This window comes from Callospermophilus lateralis, chromosome 5 (genome assembly GCF_048772815.1).
Source record: "Callospermophilus lateralis isolate mCalLat2 chromosome 5, mCalLat2.hap1, whole genome shotgun sequence".
Lineage (NCBI taxonomy): Eukaryota > Metazoa > Chordata > Mammalia > Rodentia > Sciuridae > Callospermophilus > Callospermophilus lateralis.
Window position 1 is genome coordinate 16,494,335 of NC_135309.1, and position 20,187 is coordinate 16,514,521.

The 20,187-nt window shown below is 47.0% G+C and overlaps 1 protein-coding gene across 1 annotated transcript in view; it reads left to right on the forward strand.

Moving 5' to 3' along the window:
* Lcp2 (lymphocyte cytosolic protein 2) overlaps nucleotides 1–20,141 on the forward strand; it is a 43,379-nt gene extending 23,238 nt beyond the window's left edge. The window contains exons 7-21 of the mRNA XM_076855683.2: nucleotides 279–480; nucleotides 1,672–1,781; nucleotides 3,128–3,194; nucleotides 3,286–3,369; nucleotides 6,125–6,150; nucleotides 6,243–6,262; nucleotides 6,363–6,470; nucleotides 7,905–7,935; nucleotides 9,825–9,837; nucleotides 10,505–10,634; nucleotides 11,623–11,672; nucleotides 15,667–15,761; nucleotides 16,183–16,260; nucleotides 17,764–17,919; nucleotides 19,393–20,141. Coding sequence (XP_076711798.2) covers nucleotides 279–480; nucleotides 1,672–1,781; nucleotides 3,128–3,194; nucleotides 3,286–3,369; nucleotides 6,125–6,150; nucleotides 6,243–6,262; nucleotides 6,363–6,470; nucleotides 7,905–7,935; nucleotides 9,825–9,837; nucleotides 10,505–10,634; nucleotides 11,623–11,672; nucleotides 15,667–15,761; nucleotides 16,183–16,260; nucleotides 17,764–17,919; nucleotides 19,393–19,515 — 1,293 coding nt within the window. The 3' untranslated portion in view covers nucleotides 19,516–20,141. The remainder of the gene's footprint in view (nucleotides 1–278; nucleotides 481–1,671; nucleotides 1,782–3,127; nucleotides 3,195–3,285; nucleotides 3,370–6,124; nucleotides 6,151–6,242; nucleotides 6,263–6,362; nucleotides 6,471–7,904; nucleotides 7,936–9,824; nucleotides 9,838–10,504; nucleotides 10,635–11,622; nucleotides 11,673–15,666; nucleotides 15,762–16,182; nucleotides 16,261–17,763; nucleotides 17,920–19,392) is intronic.
* The last annotated feature ends 46 nt before the right edge of the window (nucleotides 20,142–20,187 follow it).

The window sequence follows — 20,187 nt, forward strand, 5'->3', positions numbered from 1 at the left end:
TTGGTGCCTGGGGCAGAGGCCGCATTTACCCAGGACGGAGCACACAGCCCTGTCCTTCTTCCTCCTCGGAACACACAGGTGTAGGAACAATCACTCACCACCCAAGAGTCCAAAGGCAGTGTCTGAGGTCCCAGGTCCCTGACCTGCTGGCCCTGTGGCATGGCATGCCCCGTTGTGAGGCCTGCAGAGAGCAGGCTCCTGGGGTCCTCCGGGTGCCCCAGGTCCTCCGGGTCCTCCGCACCCTCTGCGGCTGCTCTGAGCCTGCTCTACCTTGGCAGGAGGAGGACGACTATGAAAGCCCCAATGACGAGCCGGACGGGGAGGACGATGGGGACTACGAATCTCCCAACGAGGAGGAAGAAGAGGCACCAGTGGAGGACGATGCAGAGTACGAACCACCGCCCTCCAACGACGAGGAAGCTCTGCAGAACTCCATCCTGCCTGCCAAGCCGTTCCCCACCACCAACTCCATGTACATCGGTAAGCCCCCTGCAGCCCCCGCCGGGCTCCCCATTGCTGCCCGGGCAGTCAGCGCCCCAGTTTTCCGTGTAGCAGAAACCCCTGGGTGGTGGTACCAGCTCAGCTTCTCAACAACTGTGTAACTTTGGGTGAGCGTCTCCACCTCTCTGGGCCTCGATTTCCTCATCTGTGAAGTGGGATAATAAGAGTATGGTCCACATTGGTTTGCCACGAGGATTGTTACCAGTGTAGGCAAATCATTGCCTAGGCCGGCTGCCATCTGCATGAACGGCCACATAAGGGCATTTGGCAGTCATAACTTATTCTGAGTGTTACTCGTGTTTCTGTTCCTGCCATCTTTGAACCAAATCATTGTCATGCAGCACTGCTCAGGGCAGACAGTCAGAATCGACAGGAAGGTATTGAGCGGGGTTTGACGCCAACTTTAAGAACCCGTGGACAGTCTTTAGAATTTGTATCGCCTTCCTGCTCTGCCAGTCTCTTCTCCCTCATTCAGCAAAAGTGGTGGCTGTCCTACTGGGGGACAGAAGGTCCAGGTAGCATGCAAGACTGTTCGATTTGGTGACAGGAGTTGGTGGCCAGCTCTGCCTTTTAAGGGGCGAGATGAGCAAAAGGATGAGGCGGGAGAGAGAGAGATGACTCAGAGCCTTTGTGAGGGAAAGGAAGGGGACAGAGTGCAGGGTCCTCATGAGCGGTTTTGACCAACTTAGACCTGACACACAGCTGTGGTGTGTGAGTGTGCACACGAGGGTGAGCATGTATGTGCACATACATGTGCGTATGTGTGTATGTGCCTGCACACGCGTGACTGTGTGTGCAGGCAGAAGCTGTGTGTTGACTTTTTACAGTTCTGTCTGAAAACACTCCTGCCCAACACGGGCTGAGCTCATTCCAGAGAGGCCTTTTGTTCTGGGAACTTCTCTGCTGTTCCTGAGAAGTGACACGAGGTGTTTCCTTGTATAGACGTGAATCAGGCTAGGAGAGGGCCAGCTGGGGTCCAGCACGCCCGCCTGTAGCAGCCAGGCCAGGTGTCCCTAGGGCTGGGGCTCTGGCTGGTGCAGGTGGCACTCTGAAGGTCAAGGAGCGGACACTCCCAAAGCCAGGGTCAGTGCCTTCCTGGAGAGCGGCCCTGAGGGTGGCTCACCTTGGCGGCATGCTCTCTCTCATGGGAATATTCTCCTGGTTCTACAGACCGGCCCCCCGCGGGGAAAGCCCCTCAGCAGCCTCCAGTGCCCCCGCAGAGACCCATGGCTGCCCTTCCTCCTCTGCCAGCCACCAGCACGACCGGCCGGAACCACTCGGTAGGTCTCTCCCTTTCTTTTATGTCACTTTGTAGTTGCTCATTATTTCTTCTACCAGACAGAAAAAAAAAAAAAAAATGAAACACCTTTATCTAATCCTAATTTTGCAAGAAGAGATTCGTTTAGGCTGGGAAAAGGCTTACCCACAAGCTCTGTGCTTCCTTGGGGAGTGAAATACTAGAGATTTTTATGGACACTGTCATGCTTATTGGCATTTTCTTTGTACCATAAACAGTATAAACTACTTATCTAATAAAAAGGCCCCCGTCCAATATGCACTGTGTTATTGTTTCCCACTATTTAAAATAGGTGGACCCTGTAAAGTGAACAGTATGGGAACCTCAATAAGGCAAGGGCATTTACTGGGGTCCATGGTCCCAGCTGGCCTCGCTGGCTCTTGCAAAAAGATGTGCGCCACCTGCTGGCCAGATCCTGAAGTTCACAGGGCAGATGCTTTCAAACCAGGAGACCTACAATACAATGAGCTGCAGGGGAAGCGGTGGGGGCACACTCCTCGCTTGTCTTCAAGAGTGCACTCTAGCTCTAGGGATCTGGTAAACCCCAAAATGGCCCTGAGAAGCTCAGACCAAAGAGTTAGTAGCTAGGAATATGCTCTCCTCACAAGTGACCTGAGCACATGCCAAAGTGCTAGGGAGACCCCAGGTTTTTTTAACCAAGGCTCAAAATTCAGGCCGCACTACAGTGGGGACCTTCCATCTGAGAACAGATGCATCCTCCTGCCCATAGGGTTCCACTTCAAAGGAGGCTCACGGGGCTGCATTGATTGACAAGTACATTTTGCTTTTGAAATACAAAGCCCTGCAACTCCGCAGTGGGATGCAGAATTCCCTCAGTCAGTCAGACACAGGGGCCAGCAGTGTTCTGGGTGCTGGGGACAAAGTATGAACAAGACCAAGTCCTGGCTTTCACCAAGTTCTCATTTGGGTCAGGGAGACAGAGAATACACAGCTAAGCAGATGTAGCAATGATGTGAGTGGTCATGTGTGGCTAGGGAGACAGAGGGTGGTGGTAGAGAGATGACATCCAGCTGGGACAGAACGAGCCAGCTGTGGGAAGAGCTGGAAAAAGAACATTCGAGGCAGAGGAGACCCAAGCACAGAGCTGCCCTAGAGGGCACAAACCTGAGAGTTTCCAAGAGCTGCAAGAAGACCCTTAGGGTGGGGCCCCGCTGGAGAGAACCAGAACTGGGCCAGGCAGATGGGCCAGCGCCAGCTCAGGCAGGGCCGGTGGGTCATGGCGCAGAGGCTGTGGATCTGGGCAGGGGCCTGCCAGGTCTGGCCCCTACACGGGAAACGCTTCCTAACTTTTGTATCTTTTTTATGCAGCCACTTCCCCCACCCCAGCCCAACCAGGAAGAGCCAAGCAGAAGCCGAAACCACAAAACTGCGAAGCGTGAGCACCCCAGCTGCCCTCTCCTGCCCACCAGCCCGCCCACCCCGGCCAGCGCCTCCTTCTCTCCCTGACCTCACCTTTCTCCTTCCAGTGCCACCCCCTTCCATCGACAGAAGCACCAAACCACCCCTGGATCGCTCACTAGCTCCCTTTGACAGAGAGCCCATCATACCAGGTTGGTAGGATGCATCTGATGCACCAGAACAGCAGCCCCCATTTATAGAGTGCTTGCTGTGTGCCTTTCACGTGTACCATCTCATTTAACCATGAGGAGGAGGCTGGGAAATCATCCTCATTTTTCAAAGGAGGAAACTGTGGTATAACGATTGCTCAGCTACCAGGGGATGGGGTAGAACCAGGTGCCAGGTCAGCCCGACTGGGGAGCTCCCGCTCTCAGCGCCCACTGTGCCTGCTTCTCCGTGGGTGTGCACTGTGGCACACATCTCGCTGTCCTCAGCCAAGATGCAGCAGGAGGCACCGTAGGGCAGCACGGGAGATGGGCTAAGAGACAGGAGGTCTGGGAGGGCTGTGGTCTCCCAACAGCTTGCTGGCCGGCAGGGTAGTACTTTCTCAGGGCACAGATCCTTATTTGTTTGGCGAGTGTTCTGTAAAGAGGAAGTGCTCATAAAGCTCCAGGATGCCTGGATGTGTGCAACTCACGCTGGCCCACTACTGTCTATTCCCCCAAAGATTTACACACAATATTCCAAGATCCCAGCTACCTCCACATGCAGCTATCCACAGCTCAATTCTAAAATTTAGCCACCATTTATCCACTACCTACTATGGGACAAGTGCCTTACCTACCCCAAATAATTATCCTACACCTTCTCTAATCCTATGCCCACCCAACAAAGCAGGTGCATTATTATTTCCACTTCTCAGATGATGAAACTGATGGTCAGAGAGGTTGAGTGATGGCCTCAGATTGCATAAGGAGGTAGGAGATTTGCACCTTGTCCTTCTGACTTCAAAGTGGGGATCTTTCCCACCACATCCTACTGCAGTTGAGGACCTAGGGTCTTAACTTGCTGTAAATGAGTGGATCTGGGGAAGGAATCCTGAAACAGGACAGATAAGAACTCCAGAATCCCCGCCCCTCCAGCTCCTCCTTGGTGATGCTCTGAACAGGGACTGCAGCCGTCACAGTCTCAGTCTCCTCCTCTGTTGGGCAAAAGGACTTTCTGTGCCTGGGTTTGAAGCTGCTGCTTTCCTGAATTGCATCTCAGCTGTGCTGAGGCGCTCAAGGCTGCGATGTCTGTTGGGGTTTAGAGCTGACCGCTGGGCAGAGCTGCACAGATAACAAAATAGAAGACAGACTTGACTTTGAGTCCAACCCTGCTCATTTCCTTGAGCAGGGCATCAGAAGGGTGGGATTCTGACATCAGACCCTCACAACTGCCCACACCCATGACCCTTGTAAAGGATTCTTTTTTTTTTTTTTTAACGGTTTGACCCTGGAGTTACTCCATTGTCTGTGATGTTTTGGAAGAACAAACCTTTTAAACTTCCAACATGACAGTCCCAACATGCCCAGAGAATATGCATAAATCTGAAGGTTTTTTTTTTTCAGGGAGTGGGTACTGGGGATTGAATTCAAAGGCACTCAACCACTGAGCCACATCCCCAGCCCTATTTTGTGTTTTATTTAGAGATAGGGTCTCACTGAGTTGCTTAGCGCCTCCCTGTTGCTGAGGCTGGCTTTGAACTTGAGATCCTCCTGCCTCAGCCTTCCAAGGCACTGGGATTACAGTCATGCACCACTGTACCTGGCAAATCTGAAGATTTTTGACAAAGATAAATCAATTCAGGCTGAAGGATATAAATTCATTTCCTGGGAATTGCTTTATACTAGGAGTTCCACCCCAAATTAAGTATGGTAAATAATAAACATCTTTTATACCGTGAAAACTCTCTTGCATTAGCCAGGGAGCTCTCCACTGTGAGACAGCAGACTTAGCACTCATCATGGGTCTGGCCTATCCTCAGTGCTTACAGAATGAATCATGTTAAGGAGCTATGATCCTAGGAGATGGGGCCACCGGTCACCCTGGGTGCTGTGTCTGGGTAGGGAAGGGAGGGAAAGAAAGAGCAGTCAGCTAGCATTTGTCAGCAGCTACCCATCGTGCCCTGATCTTACATATAGGTTGTCATGTGACACAGCAAACCTGTGCAGACTTTGCCCGTCATCCCTGTTTTACAGCTGGAGACATAGAGGCTCAACATGTTCAGCTAAACTTGTGCATTATTCAAGGTCCGCAGGATTCGGTGCCAGACCTAGTGGACGTTAGCGAGTAATACTTGTATCGCATTGAAAACAAAGGGCCTGCCTCCTCTAGGGGACTCCAGATGGAATAAAACTTAAATTGCTTTGAGTAGCTTGGCAAGGCAGAGTTCTCGGGTATACCTGGCACACCTTCAGGAATGTCATTTCTTCTCAGAGAAAAGTAAAAAAGCAAACAACCAAAATAACAACAGCCCCCCCCCCCAAGAGAACCTCCCGAAAACCTCTCTTCCAAGTGAAAAAACTAAGTGGTCACTTTATGCGATGTCAAGGGTACCCCAGGGCTGGAGGAGCATTAGCCCCTCCGTGGCCCGGGTTTATTTCAGATACGGGAATGAAACTGAGACTGTACGAAGAACATTTCTGCCCATGACAGAGGCACAAAAACCTCTTTTGGTCATGGATTATGTTGAGTAAAGTGTTGAAAAGAGGCACAGACCCACAGTCCCTATGTACACAGAGCTCTGTGTCCCTGGCAAGAGCCACTTACTCTCTGAGCCTATAAGGTTAGGGGCTCTGCAAGGGACCCGTCCAAATCCAGAGTCTGGGCTTCTTCAACGCTTAACCCAGCCTGCCCCGAGGGACTGGCACTCAACCAACCCCGCGTGTCACGCCCTCGTCCTGAGCCCTGCTTCTCTGTCCACAGGGAAGAAGCCTGCGTTTTCTGACAAGGTAAGCTGCCTCTCTGGTTTGATGGTTTCACTTTGGCTTTGTCCTTATTTGAGAAGTGCCTGGCACTCACCCATCTCCCTCCTGTCTTGCAGCCCTCGGCCCCGGCGGGAAGGTGAGAACTGTTGGCATCGAGGCGAGGGGTCGCGGGACTGGCTGCAGGGCCCTGCCCAGCCGTGACCTGCGTCTCACGTGCCTTTCTCTGAACTCGCCAGGACTCTTGGGGACCATTTACCCAAGATCCCAAAGCCTCCTTTACCACCAGCCACAGAGAGACATGAAAGAAGCGGTCCCTTGCCTGGGAAGAAGCCACCTGTGCCAAAGTAAGCGTCCCTTGTTGCCTGAGCTCACCCTGCAGAGTGGATGGCACAGGCAGCCTGCCGTGGCCATCTCCCCGGGGCATGGAGCATCTCGGGCATTCCCGGGTGGGAGTGGGCACCTTGGGATGTGGGGGATCTAGCTCAGGAACGAGTGGAGGGATGCTTGCTTGGGAGCACGGGGGAACTGTGTTGCGGGGAACTTGGGTGAGCAGAGCCACCCTGCCTATTTGTTTCTCAGCACAGGTAGTGGAGAGAGCAGAGGGAGGTTTGCAGATCAACATAAATGTCATGCTTATTGTCCGTCCACTTCTTACCAGTCCACTGTAGTATTTCTAACTGTGCTGTAGAGTCATTTTTAACAAATGGCACAAACGTACCTGGTGTCCAGGCCAGCCCTGCTGCTTAGGAAAGACCCAGCTGCTGAGGCTTCTATTTAGCTCATCTGAGCAGTTGGGTTTCAGAACAATTGCCCTCGCTTGGCTGCTATGAGGATTCAAAAGGACCAGGGCTGGGATGTGCCCAAAAGAAAAAAAAAAAAAAAAAAAAAAAAACAGGGCTGGGGGTGTGGCTCAGTGGTAGAGTGCTTGCCTAGTATGTGTGAGGCACTGGGTTAGATTCTCAGCACCGCATAAAAATAAATAAAGGAAAAAATAGACAAACCAAAAAATAGAAACACACACACACACACACACACACACACACATACATACACCCATGCATGCACACACAAAAAAACCAACCCTGAATTTAACAACATTGCAATGCATTATTGTTAAAAAATAAAAATTGATGCAAAAAAAATCATAATGACCGAAATATCAAAATGATCACTAAACACAGAATGAGCTCCCATGAGCTCAGCACACATGACACCCCAGACCCAGGAGGTATTTGGCAAAGTGTCCTCCTCCACCCTCCCTCTCTAAGAGCAGGGGCGCCCAGGCACATAGTCACCATGTGTGTGTGACTGGCTTGCTCATCCTGGCCAACGTACCGGGCCCCATTTGGAAAAGTCCCCAAATGGCCACATTTTCCAACTGTCTTCCCATTACTTGAAGGGTGGCTGGCTTAAAACATCAGCAAAGAAGAATATAACCTAAAATGTTTCCATTTGCTTGGAGAAACATCTACTCAGTGAAATTTAGTAGCTACTAAAGAGTAGACTGCTGACTAAACCTTTATATACATATACATAATTATTTGCTGCAGTAACTGTACAGAGCAAGGCTTTGCCTGGCTTGCAAAGACAGCAGAGCACGGAGGAGCCCACCCTCTCCCCTCTCCTCCCCGGTCTCTCTGATGGGACTTGCAGCTGCCCGTTCCACCATGGCTCAGTGGGTTTGATGTCTCCTCCTGCGATTTAGAAAATTGCATTCTGAAGCAGACCCTTGGAAAGTCTGGTCGCTCACTTCTTTTCTTTACCCTCATTCATTTCAGGCATGGATGGGGACCAGACAGAAGAGAGAATGTGAGTACAAATGTCATTTTGTAAGTGCTTGGCACAGGGACAAGCAATGCAGGTTCTGTGGAGCTCGGGGCTTTATCCGCCCTTGGTCTTCCCTGAACTAGAGCAAGACCTGAGCATAATTCCTCTGTCTTTGGGGGCTGGGGCTTTTCTGCAGCCCATCCATCTGTGATGCCTAGCTCCCATCCTCTGAGCCCCACTCTCCCCCACCCCAGCTGGGCTCCTCACAGACCTGTAGCCAGTGGGTGATTAGTGGGGTGAAGGGGCAGGGATTGAGGGATGCCCAAGAATCTGAGCATCACACAAAAATTCCCAATGCCTCTACTTTCCCTTAACCACCTCCATGACCTGGGGGAACAGGGGAATCAGTGTTACTGAATGCTCCAGGGTATGTCCCAGAAACTTCCTCAGTCCCATGCAAACCAGGATGATCAATAATTACCAGCTATGTTTAGGCTTTATATTTAATTATTCCATGAGGAATTATCCTTTCTCTTTGCATGAGAAGAATTTCAGGCTCAGAAAGAGTAATACACTGGTTTCAAGTTGCACAGCTAATAAATAGTCAGGTTCTGAATCCAGGCCTGTCTAAGCCTCTGAGGGCCATCAGATGCTTGCCCCTGATCCAGTGCTCGGCCAATGAGTCTACTGTTCCCATGGCTCTCTGCTCCATGCTTTGTTTGGTCAAATGAAGTGCAGAGGTATTATGGTGACAGGCACCTCCATGGCACATGTGCTAGGGAGCATACCTCCATGGAGTGAACTGTAGAGGGATGAGAGGTCCATGAGGGTCAAGGAGCCAATGAGGACTTCTTAAGGGAGGAGAGATTTGTGGTGGTCATTAGGTGACAGGGAAGACACAGGTCAAGGAGCCAGAGGGGACGCGGCAGCCACACTGTTGAAGAGCAACGGTGTCCTGGGGTGTGCGGAGCCTGTGTGTGTTTATTTGTGCAGCCCTTTGCCAGGACTCCAGGTGGCCCACTGGGACAAGCAATTCTAAATGTGGTCCTTTCCACATCTCAGCGTGTTGCAGACCAACGATGGCAAACCCACTAAAGGGCATAGAGCCCACAGCAGGGGATTGAATCCTCAGGACACTCCCAGGAAGGCATCATGGCAAAGTCACTTTGTCTCTTGGAACCTCATTTGTTATCTGAGGAGAAAAGAAAATAGCTCTTCTCTTGTCCAGTTCACAAGGTGACCTTGAAGATAAAGATAACCAGGGTTGTAGATGCAACTCATAAGCCACACTGGGAAAAAGAAATGTCTTACTGATTTTAAAAAGAGTGGGCACCATAAAGCAGAGATTAAAAGAAGGCTGATTTGGGCATGGTGGCACAATTCTGTAATCCCAGCTATTAGGGAGGCTGAGGCAGGAGGATTGCAAGTTTGAGGCCAGCCTCAGTAACTTAGTGAGACCTGTATCTCTGAGCCTTGTGTCAGATAGATTTGGAATTGGATCTATTTCTGCAATCCATGGTAGATGAGGAATTCTTCTAAGCATCATGTTCCCATTTGTAAAATGAGGATGGTAAGTTCTCAGTAGGTCACCGGGGAATTGAATGAAATACTGTATATGCATCTTGGGGGCACATCACAGATATTATAAACATTATTATATCTTTGAGCCCTATTAGGAACCTCAGAGCTAATTCAAGCACAGTATATGAGGAAATTTCAAATTGGAGTGTCCTCAGGTGATTGTTTTTATTAGAAAATTGTAAACCACTTATCAAATTCTACTATTATCCACAATATATGTATTATGGGAAGCTATAACTAAGGAAAGAACCAGACACATTTATAGGATTCAGAAATGCAGTTATCATTTTAGGAATTGTGTTCTGATGATAAGTTAATATCTTTAATTTTTTTTTCTTTCCCTTTGCCAGGATGAAGATGATGGTAGGTTCAGAAAAGATTTCTTACCACTTCTATCTCATTCTCTCATTTTTCTGCTGAGGTGTTCCAATGGGATCACGTAGTCTGGGAGCCCAGCAAAACCAATTATAACTGTTAAATTAATATGAAGTCGACATGTGTCAACTGGTATGCTACATAGCTATGGTAAAAGGAATTACTTGGTTGAGTTCCCAAGGAGATTTAAGCTCATGTGTAACAGTGCAGATTAACTAATTGTATAATAAAATTAAAATTACATGTGTAGCTTGACAGAAAAGCTTGTAATATTTACGTCCTCTAACACAGATGGGTAAAGGATCATAACTTGCAGGTGAATCGCATGCAATCTTGGCTTTTGCAAAGCAAAACAAAACTTGTGAATCATTTCCGAAATTTATAAGTTTCTAGTTGACCATTTTCAGCCAAGTTAGCACTTTAAAAATGAGTGGGGGAGAGGGGAGTGTATTATAGAGAATTATATAGAATAGCAATACTTTTATAATGCATCCTTGGGTGGTAAATCATCTAGAAAAGATTTGAGGCTGGGGGTTCCCTCCTACCACTTTCCAATACATCTGAGCATTGGGATTTTATATCAGCTGTTTTCAACTAGGGAGCATCTCTAGAACGTTCCAAGAAACTGGAGATTAATTTCCTCCTTCTCCCACAGTGCATCAAAGACCCTTGCCCCAGCCTGCACTGCTCTCCATGAGCTCCAACACCTTCCCCTCAAGATCCACCAAGCCAGCCCTCAAGCACCCGCTCCTGTCCTCTCACGGGCCTGGGACATTCTCAGAAAGGTCTGTGGCTGTGGTCGTCAAATTCTCACTTAACGTCGCGTCTAGGGCCACCTGATGCTGAGGTAATGCAGGTGGCTGGAGGGGGAAAAAGTCTGGGGTAGCGGCATCTGAGCAACCCCTGGGTCTAAGGAAACAAAGCTGAGCTGAGCTTCCAGTACAGATGTTGATCCTGCCCCTGCAAGTTCTGTACTTGGGCGGGAGGAGCACAGCATTGACTTCTCCCGGATTATTCCAGATGGAACAAACTTTTTGGCAGAAAATGGGAAATGTTTTGACTTTACAAGTTAAAAAAAAATACAAACAAGCAGATGTTCAGAAACCCATTTAATTGCAGTCCTAGAGCTCCTCCTGCATCTTGGAGGAGACTGACGAGACATGCCTTGCTCCTGGCACAGCCTCCCCGCTGCAGGCCTGTGTCCAGTGAGGCATGTCCAGTCCTGCCCAAGATCTGGCAAGATGCTCGACATCTTTCTCTTTCCCTGGGAGCCTCTTGTCCTCCTTTCCTGCAGTTTCCTCTCGTCTTCTGGCTGGTTTTCTCTCGTTGCCACGTCCGCCTTTTTCTCCTGCTGCTCACCACCCAGGGCCCCAACCCCAACCTTCACTCCTGAGGAATGCCCCCCAGAAGAGGTGGTGGGCAGCAGACTTCTAAGGGCTTGGCACGGAGGAGCAGACCCTCCCTCCTCCCTCCAGTCCTGGGAAACACTGTCACTCCCTGATGTGGCCCTACCTGGTGCTCACATGGGCACAGACCTGTCCTCTCCCTGCAGACTCGCAGGCCCCTGGACTCACAGAGGTCCTCCGTGGTCCACCTTGGGACATACCAAACTGTGTCAGCTAAGTTCCTTTCCTGTGCTCAGATCCCATGATTTCAAGGAGGAGAGGTGACAAGACAGCAGGATTCAAGGAGAGCCTGGTTTCCTTCTCCCAGTTCTCACTCTGGCCCCGTCACCCAACTCACTTAAAATCCTTTCTTTTTCTGTCTCCACAGTAACAGCAGTTTCCCACAGAGTGCCTCTCTGCCGCCGTACTTCTCTCAAGGTTGGTACCTGAGCCTTTGTGACCCCTGCCAGCCACCACGTCTGTGGGACTGGATCCCCGCCTGGCTCACAGGCCTTCAGCAAAGGTCTTGCGGTTTCCCCAAAGCACCTGAGGTCCTCATCCAGGGTTTAGTTCAATGTCTGCGGGGCATCGAGGACTGCTGGAGTGATAGGAGACTACACAGCCTACCACACACACACGCACCTACACACCACACACACATGCACACACACACACACCACAACACACACACAACAACACACACACACCACACATACCACAACACACACACACACACACTCTTCACCAGGAAATCGGCCCCACTCCCTGATGTTCCCACAAAGATGCCCCTTTCCTTCCTGCTGTTTCCATACAGAGCTCAGAAGAGTTGCTGGCTTTCTCTGCAGTGTTAGGTTCCCATGGTGAATCTGCCTTTGGGTGTGAGTTTCAGAGTCCGCGGGAGGCCCAGGGATAGATATTTCAAATGGTACTGCTTCTAAGTGTGGGTTTATAGTGTTCTTGAACTTTAATGTGCATACAAATCACCTGGGAGCAACCCAGGGACCCCAGTCTGGGGTCCTGCTCTCAGCAAATGCAAAATGGCCTCCTGCTCCCGAGGATCATGTACCCAGTGCTGAGTGGGAGGAGAGACCACAGGGTGCCAGCCAGGGCCCCTATGTAATCAAGTGATGTGATTCTCCTCCTGTCCTCCAGCCACCCAGGTCCCTTCCTTGCCCAGCCAGGCCTGGAGGGCACCAATCTGACCTTCTTCAGCTTTTAGCTTTTTAATATCGTCTTTGTATCATATTCTGATGTGGTCGTAGAGCAATATTTCCAGTCGATCAAATATCCTACTCTTTTTTCATTTATATGGAAAAGAAATAGTTTTAAGTAACTGTACCCCTGTGTCATCTTGCTATTACTTCGTATGTTGTACTTTCTTTTTTCTTCTTTTATTTTTAAATATTTTTTTAGTTGTAGATGGACTCAATATCTTTATTTAATTAATTTATTTTTATATGGTGCTGAGGATCAAACCCAGGGCTCCACACGTGTGAGGCCAGCACTCTACCACTGAGCCACGACCCCGATGTGTGCCCTGCTCGGCCTCCAGTGGCCTTACTCCAGCCTCCCTGACATCTGCTTAGAAGACCAGTTCTAGAACTTTCTGGGGTTTTAATCCTTCAAATTTTGGACTAAAGTTGTATGTTCCTGCCTGCTCTGATGCTGGGTCCCCAGGCAGTGGGAATGTCTAGGTCTTGACCACCCTCCACACCACCCCAGCAGCAGGGTTGGTCTCCTCGAGTCCCCAGATCCATAGCAGAGTGTGACAAGGTTGTAAATATTTGTAAGTTTTCATACCTTGGGAGACACAGAGGTGGTGCTTTGCGGTTCTTCATGGTGTCGTGTATGTTTTGATAACAGCGATTACAGGCTCAGTATTTTATCTGAGCTCAGAGGCCAGGAGCACATTAAAACAGTTTTATAACAGCCTGGCCTCCCTGTAGACCACTTCTTTCCTCTTACACTATAGAAGGCAGCTGGCCAGTCTAGGCTGGATGTGAATAAATTTCTTCTGTGCCCTGAAAAAACAAAAATCACCTGGGAATTCAGTAGGATTGGGTTAAGACCTGAGATGCTGTGTTTCTAACAAGTTCCCACGAAATTCAGATATTACTGGTCCACTCTGAAGTAGCAGCAAAAGCCAAAGTAGGACTAAATTGCATTTATTTTTACTCCTAAACAAGTGACTAGCACAAGGAACTCTTAAAATGCTTATTGAACGATGGAATCTCCAAAGACCACAAAGTTGCAACTCTATTAAGTGGACTTCACCATATGCCAGGAAACTGACTTAGTGTTACTGAATTCCCTAATTTATTTTTTTAAGAAAATATGGCCTTTATTGTGAAAGTGCCCAATTTTTAAATGTTGACTTATATTTAAAAAAAAAAAGAAAGAAAACATTGTGAAGTACAAACAGAAGACTTTTCTTCTTTTTTCTTGTTTTCCTTTTTTGGTGGTCATGGTCCATGTGCAGCAACACCAGTGTGGATTTTAAATAGGAGATTCCATTAGTAAGTTTGAATTGTAGCCCCAAAGCAAACGTTCTTCTGGAGCACACCAACTGTATGCAGTTGTACACATCATTCCACATGCGAGATACCACTGCTGACGCCAGCGGCACCTACTAGCTTTTCCACGTTTTCTAAGCATTTGAGATCAGTGTCCTTATTCTATATGGCTTCCCGTTCCCTGCCCTAACTTTTCACAGTCCCTCAAACTCACTGTTTTCAAACCTACATTTGTGTTACCTACCTGTCCCCTATAAGCATCTGGATTCTGGACACTTCACTGATAGCAATAATATAAGTACTTACTTAAGTGCATGCCACAGGTTTCTTGTTTTGTGAGTTGGCGACATGGGGATTATTAATGCAAACAGTTAATTGGGGCAGATATTACCTAAATCAAAATTGATTCCTTTTCTCCCAAGACTGCCAGGATACCTGTTCCTTCGTCTGTGGCTACTGCAACCCCAGGAAGGGAGAAGTCATGTCATGCATTGTCAAAAGCCAGTTGCAATTCCCTTGAGAAGCCAGATATTAAGGGTGATGAGTGACTGTAATAAAGAACATATGTGCTCGTGTGCTGTGAATTATGGCCTTCTGGTGCTGGCCAGTGGGTGCAGAAGCAGAGAGTAATTCCTCAACACTGAAACAGCCGTGCGGAATATGCTTTGGTTCTATTTATTTCCTATACTGTTCGATTTCATCCACTCAGCAAGCATTACAAAAATATATAAGTGCTGGACCACAAAATGTGGCCTGTTTAGGTGTTGGGATCCTGGAGAAGGAAGGCACTGGCAGCTCAGGGTCAGTCTTCTACTCATTTAGAAACAAGGAAGGGCACTTTAAATAATCCTGGTGACATAGTCCAGGACCCCTCAGCCCTTCCCAGGTGACTCTCTTCCTCCTGGGTAGCAGAGCAGACCCTGATTCCTATGATTCAAAGGTCCCTGGGGGGTTCTCACTGGTGCACAGTGACATTTGAGAACCACAGGTTGAAGTCTTGGCCCTGACACTGTCACATGATTTGCTTCAACTCTTTGAGCTCATTTCCTCCTGTGCAAAATGAGCATAATACCCACCTCTGCTGCTGCTGGGTGGATTAAGAGTGCTCGCTCAAGATCTGAACAGAGGAGAGCTGGAAAGCATGGGTTGAATGAGCAAATGAGTGAATAATTAAGAGAACACTCAGTAGTCCAATTCTTCTGGAATTGAACAGCCTTGCAACTCTAGTCCACACACTCAATCAAACCTTTCCTGAGATGAGGAGACACATTCTCAGAAACTTTCAGGGAACCCTAAGCTAGAAAAAGGTCTTAGAGGAAGTGAGACACAAGCACTGGATACCTTGTAGGTTCCAGTGATGACTTTCCACCAAACCAGCAGTGAGCAAATGTTGGTTCTGAGAGCTGAGAAATAATACTCTCAAGGTGATTTCACCGCATCTCGGGTAACAGATTTCTCTTTGTGAAGACAAGGGAAAGATAATCACCATGCATTGGTGGATGAGAATCCATTGCATGTACTGATATCACCAGGGTCTCTGAAAGGTCTGTCTCTCGAATGTTCTTTTTTTTTTTTTTTTTTGTTCTAATCATTTAGACATACAGCTTGAATGTTCTTACTGATGTTCACATTAAAACAATGGTGACATTTTTATAAGTAAATCTAGGCCCTCTATATGACAGAGCAAGAACATTGAGGAAATCTCTAAATTTTGAGGTTCTGCTCTAAAGTCTCACAGATATGGTTACAGAATAACGTAGCCCTTGTGTTTTTGAGCAGGTAGGAATTATTTTTAAAGCTTCGTTTTCTTGAGATGCCAATAATCAGAACAGCGACAGGGCATTTGGTTAAGTGTTAGGAGAAGTAAACAGTAGCTCACGCTGCATTTTTAATTGTCAAAATGTTGTACTTCCTTTAAGGCCCCAGCAACCGCCCACCTCTCAGAGCTGAAGGCAGGACCTTGCCCCTTCCAGTGCCGAGCAGACCTCAGCCCCCGTCTGCTGGGGAAGAAGAGGTAATAAAGCACATGTTTTGACTATTTTCTTTCCCTAGCAAATGGACCATAAGAAACCCTGTTGAATACTCTTCCAGGCCTCTGTCTTCTATTTTTGTTTTTAATTAAAGGGGAGGGCGCTGGGAACATAGCTCAGTAGTAGTTGAGCACCTGCCCATTATGCCTGACTTCCTGGGTTCTATTAAAGGGGAGGATCCACGTGAAAAATAACATGTGCCTTTTCCTTGGTTCTTTCAGACCCTTGCAGTGGCAAATGTATGTTTTGCTTTAAACAATAAGAAAAATAATCCCATTTTCTGTTTCTCAGCTTATGAACTTGAAAAAGTTGCACCACTGCTCCATGAACACAGTTTTTTTTTTTCATTAAGCATGTTACCCCAGCCAAATTTATTCCATTTAAAAAAAATTTTTACATTTGCAGAATTCACTGGATGAAGAATGGTACATTTCCTACATTACCCGGCCGGAGGCAGAAGCTGCCCTTAGAAAGATAAACCAGGTATTGTGCTACAGTTATTTGAAAGTAGTTATAAATATTAATGGAAGGAGAAGAAGGGAACTGACCTGGACTGAGTCCCAATTATTGGCTGGGAGATCTGTGAGGTGCTGTTCCGAGGACACCCATTGGTCTAGCTTCCCACCTGTCAGGGTCCATAGCAGTGACTCCTGGCACCAGGACTCATTTGGCTGATAGAAACGTCTAAACCAAGGCAATCATCTGATTGGCAGGATCTTAGGAGATTTTTGTTAACGAGAGTCTGTCTTGTTGTCTAGCGTCAAAAGGAGATGCTCCCAAGTTTCCCACGTCTTGCCAGTTCTGTCTGCCTCTTAATGCAGTCTCCCTTCTCATCTAGGCACAAACCTCTCTGTGCAGAGAGGCAGCAGCCATTTTCTGTTCTTCCTCCTGAAATTTTTAGCTACTTCTTTGATATCAAGTCCTAAGCAGATGCCCTGTGGCCCAGTGCTGACCTTTAACCTTAAATCCCTTTATCAGAGGTGGGAAAGCAAAGGTTCTTCACCGTTCCCATTTAAAGTCCACAGCAGTAGCTCCCAACCTTGGCTGCACTTTAAAACCTTCTGGGGAATTTTCTGAACATCCTGACTCCTGGGTCTCACCTGAAGAGATTTTATTTTAATTAGACCAAGTACTTTGTGGGATGAGGGAGTCTTTGAAGCTCCCTGAAGATTCTGATTCCAAGCCAAGGTTGTGAATCACGGATCCAGAGGTGTGTTTGTCTGACAGGGATGTTCTGACTGACTCAATTAACTTGGGATAAAAAGAACAAAGGAAGACTCTTATTGTAGATTGATGATTATGTAAAAGCCTTCCTGATTTAGTAGGTGGAGAAGAAGTGGTTTAAATGAGTCTTCCTAAGGAGCTCAATTAATATTAGTTCTTTATTATGATGATGTGGTGATTTATTGAGTGAAAGTTTAAAGGAAAGCATGAATCACAACAAATATATTTTTTTTAAAGTTCAGCAACTATTTTAAAAAGGTAGGAAGAATACACATGGTCCACATTCAATTGTGAGTTCAGGTGTTTGATGGAAGAAACGCTGAATCTAGAGATCAAGAGGTTTAGAAAGGGGTGAATGTCATTGGCTTATGGGGGTTTTCTGACTGTGGATCTGGAAAGGAAAGCTTAGGGAATTAATTCGCAGGAGTAGAAAGCTGTATCTTGGGCTGGCCATTAAAGTCCTCTTTTTTGGCCCTTTATCCTCTCAACCAACAATTATGTGTTTTATTACTGAAAAAAGATTCCTTTTCTAGGAAGAGGCTTTGGAGAGGTTGGCTTGGAAACATCTCTGATGACATTTCTGCAGCCTCTCTTGATAACCAAGAAACACAGGGCATACGGATCTGTGACTGCTAGGGTTGCCGCTGAAGGCCAGTGGTCTCCACTGACAAGTTTCTGGTCCTGGGAGAGGGTCAGCTGCTCTCAGAGGCAACAGAGTCCTGACTTTTACTGTTCCCTACTAACAAGAATTTCCCTTTGTAGGATGGCACTTTTCTGGTTAGAGACAGCTCTAAAAAAACAATAAGCAACCCGTATGTCCTCATGGTATTGTACAAAGATAAAGTCTACAACATCCAGATCCGTTATCAGGAGGAAAGCCAGGTCTACATGCTGGGAACTGGACTCCGGGGGAAGGAGGTAAGGACTTGGAGCTTCAGAATTTCTCCCCATGCTCTTTCTACGCCTGCCTGCCTCCCCACAGGGAGATTCGCTTAATATTCTCTGGGAGCTCGTGCCGGGCAGCAACTTAGAGCTAATTCCCATTAGCAAAGTCCTTCATTATTTGGAGGGGAATAGAGCAAAACATTAACAGTGACTGATTCAGCCGTAGGAGTCCTTCTTGTATTTTTTAGTCTAAATAATCCAACCTCACATTATAACTTTCAAAATTAAAAAAAAATAGGTTAGCATTTTTTAAAACTCTGTTAGATGGAATCAAAGTTCAGTCTCTTCTGTTATTGACCTCTGCCATATATTTTTTAGTGTAAGATTACAATGTACCTAGAAGGCTGTATTTTAAATTAATAACCTCTGGGAAAGGGGAGGAACCAGAACACTTGCTGTGGTGGTTATTTGGACACTAGGGTCATTTATTACTGAGCAGGAGGTACAGTTCTGTGACAATGGCCAGATCACTAAATTGTTGGGCTAAGGCTTAGATTCTCGTGCCAGACATTTTTGGGGGTGGTTGTCAGAATTGATATGAAAGAGGTCCTCTGGGCTGCCTTGTGTAAAGACAGCTGTCAACTAAATGCACCATCCTGAATCGTGCTTTTCTTCGAGTTCAAAGCTGCAGGAGGAAGACCAGTGGAAGTGAACATCTCCAGAATGAGAAAAAACTCACCCATGATGTACACTTTTAAGCGATGACAATGTGGATGAGTGGGACAAAACACGTGCTTTTGTTTAAATGTTGGAACCACTGGAGGCTCTGCCCTCCCAGATTTCCTTGGCCTAGGGTGGAAACACACAGGCAAAAGACTGCTGACTGCGACTGCCCTGGAGGGAGGCACCCAGGCCCCGAGTCCTGGAGGAGTACACATTCCTCTGTGGGGCACCATGTGACTTCTGACCACATACATAAGGATGAATGGGGCCTTTCTTGTCCATCAGGGATAGTATAGTACAGGCTGTGGGTGAGAACAGTTGGCTGCTGAGTTTCTGTGATTGAGGAGGTACAATGGGCACGCAGCAGAGGCTGTGAAGGAACTTCTATGTCATGCTGTAGCTGTCACCTCCAGACACTGTGAATGGTGTCTGACCTCCTGATTCCCCTTTCCTCCTAACCCCATTAATTACTGGGGTGAATAGGAGGTATAGAAACCAAGACCCAAAACAGAAACCCAAGGAGCAACCAATATTTAGGATTATGACTCACTATATAAAATTTTAAGAAATTGGTTTTTATTCATTATTTGTTGGGTGTTGATGAGGAATGTTTTCAAATTTCTATAGCAAAAATTACTAAAACATCTGCCACAATTTATGTGCCCCCCCCCCCGCATTCTAGTTACTTACAGGGGCTACATTATGCAGATTTAAAAAAAAAAAAACAGTGAAATTCACACTATCCACTCAGTGATGACTTATCTTCCTCTTTTAACTTTCCAGGATTTTTTGTCGGTGTCAGATATTATTGACTACTTCAGAAAAATGCCACTTCTGCTCATTGATGGGAAAAATCGAGGCTCTAGATACCAATGCACATTAACGCACGCTGCAGGGTGTCTGTAGCAAGTGAGTCAAGGAGACTGACTTTCCTTTTGCCTCTGTTGTGGACCTGAGAAGATCAACCGACCTTGGCGAATGGACAACGGTACTGAAACCAACCCCTCAACATGGACACGAGCGTTTTGTACTTCCCTTTAAAAACAGTGTTTGAAATGAAGACTGTCGAATATACCATAATTTATTTATTCCTCTTCAATGTTTATAAAGTGCAAGGGTAATATTGTTCACACTTGAAGTCTAGTAGTGTACTACGTACTTCATTTAAAAAAAAAAAAAAGATGTGTATTTTTGAATGCCCATTTTGAAGTGAAGTAGTTTACATAGCCACAGCAAATTTGGGGCAAGTTTAGAAACACTGAAACAGTAGTAGTTTTTGATATCACATGGAACATAGCAAGCCTTTGTCAGTCAGAGGTAATCATCAGTTTTTTTATATAACTTAAAAGTTACTAAAATTCTTTTTTTCAGCAGCAATAATTTGAGGCTTCAAAAATATAATGCCACTGGTTCTTATTTGGTGTTTTCTGCTGGGGGGATTTTTGTGTACTTTTTAATGACAAGATAAATGCATGTTGGGATAACTTCCTGGGATTAAACTAGTCTTTTGCCTTTCTTTTGGCTTCCTATAACGACTTCACTGACTTTTTTGTTTAGTCCGTACTATTATTGTTTGTT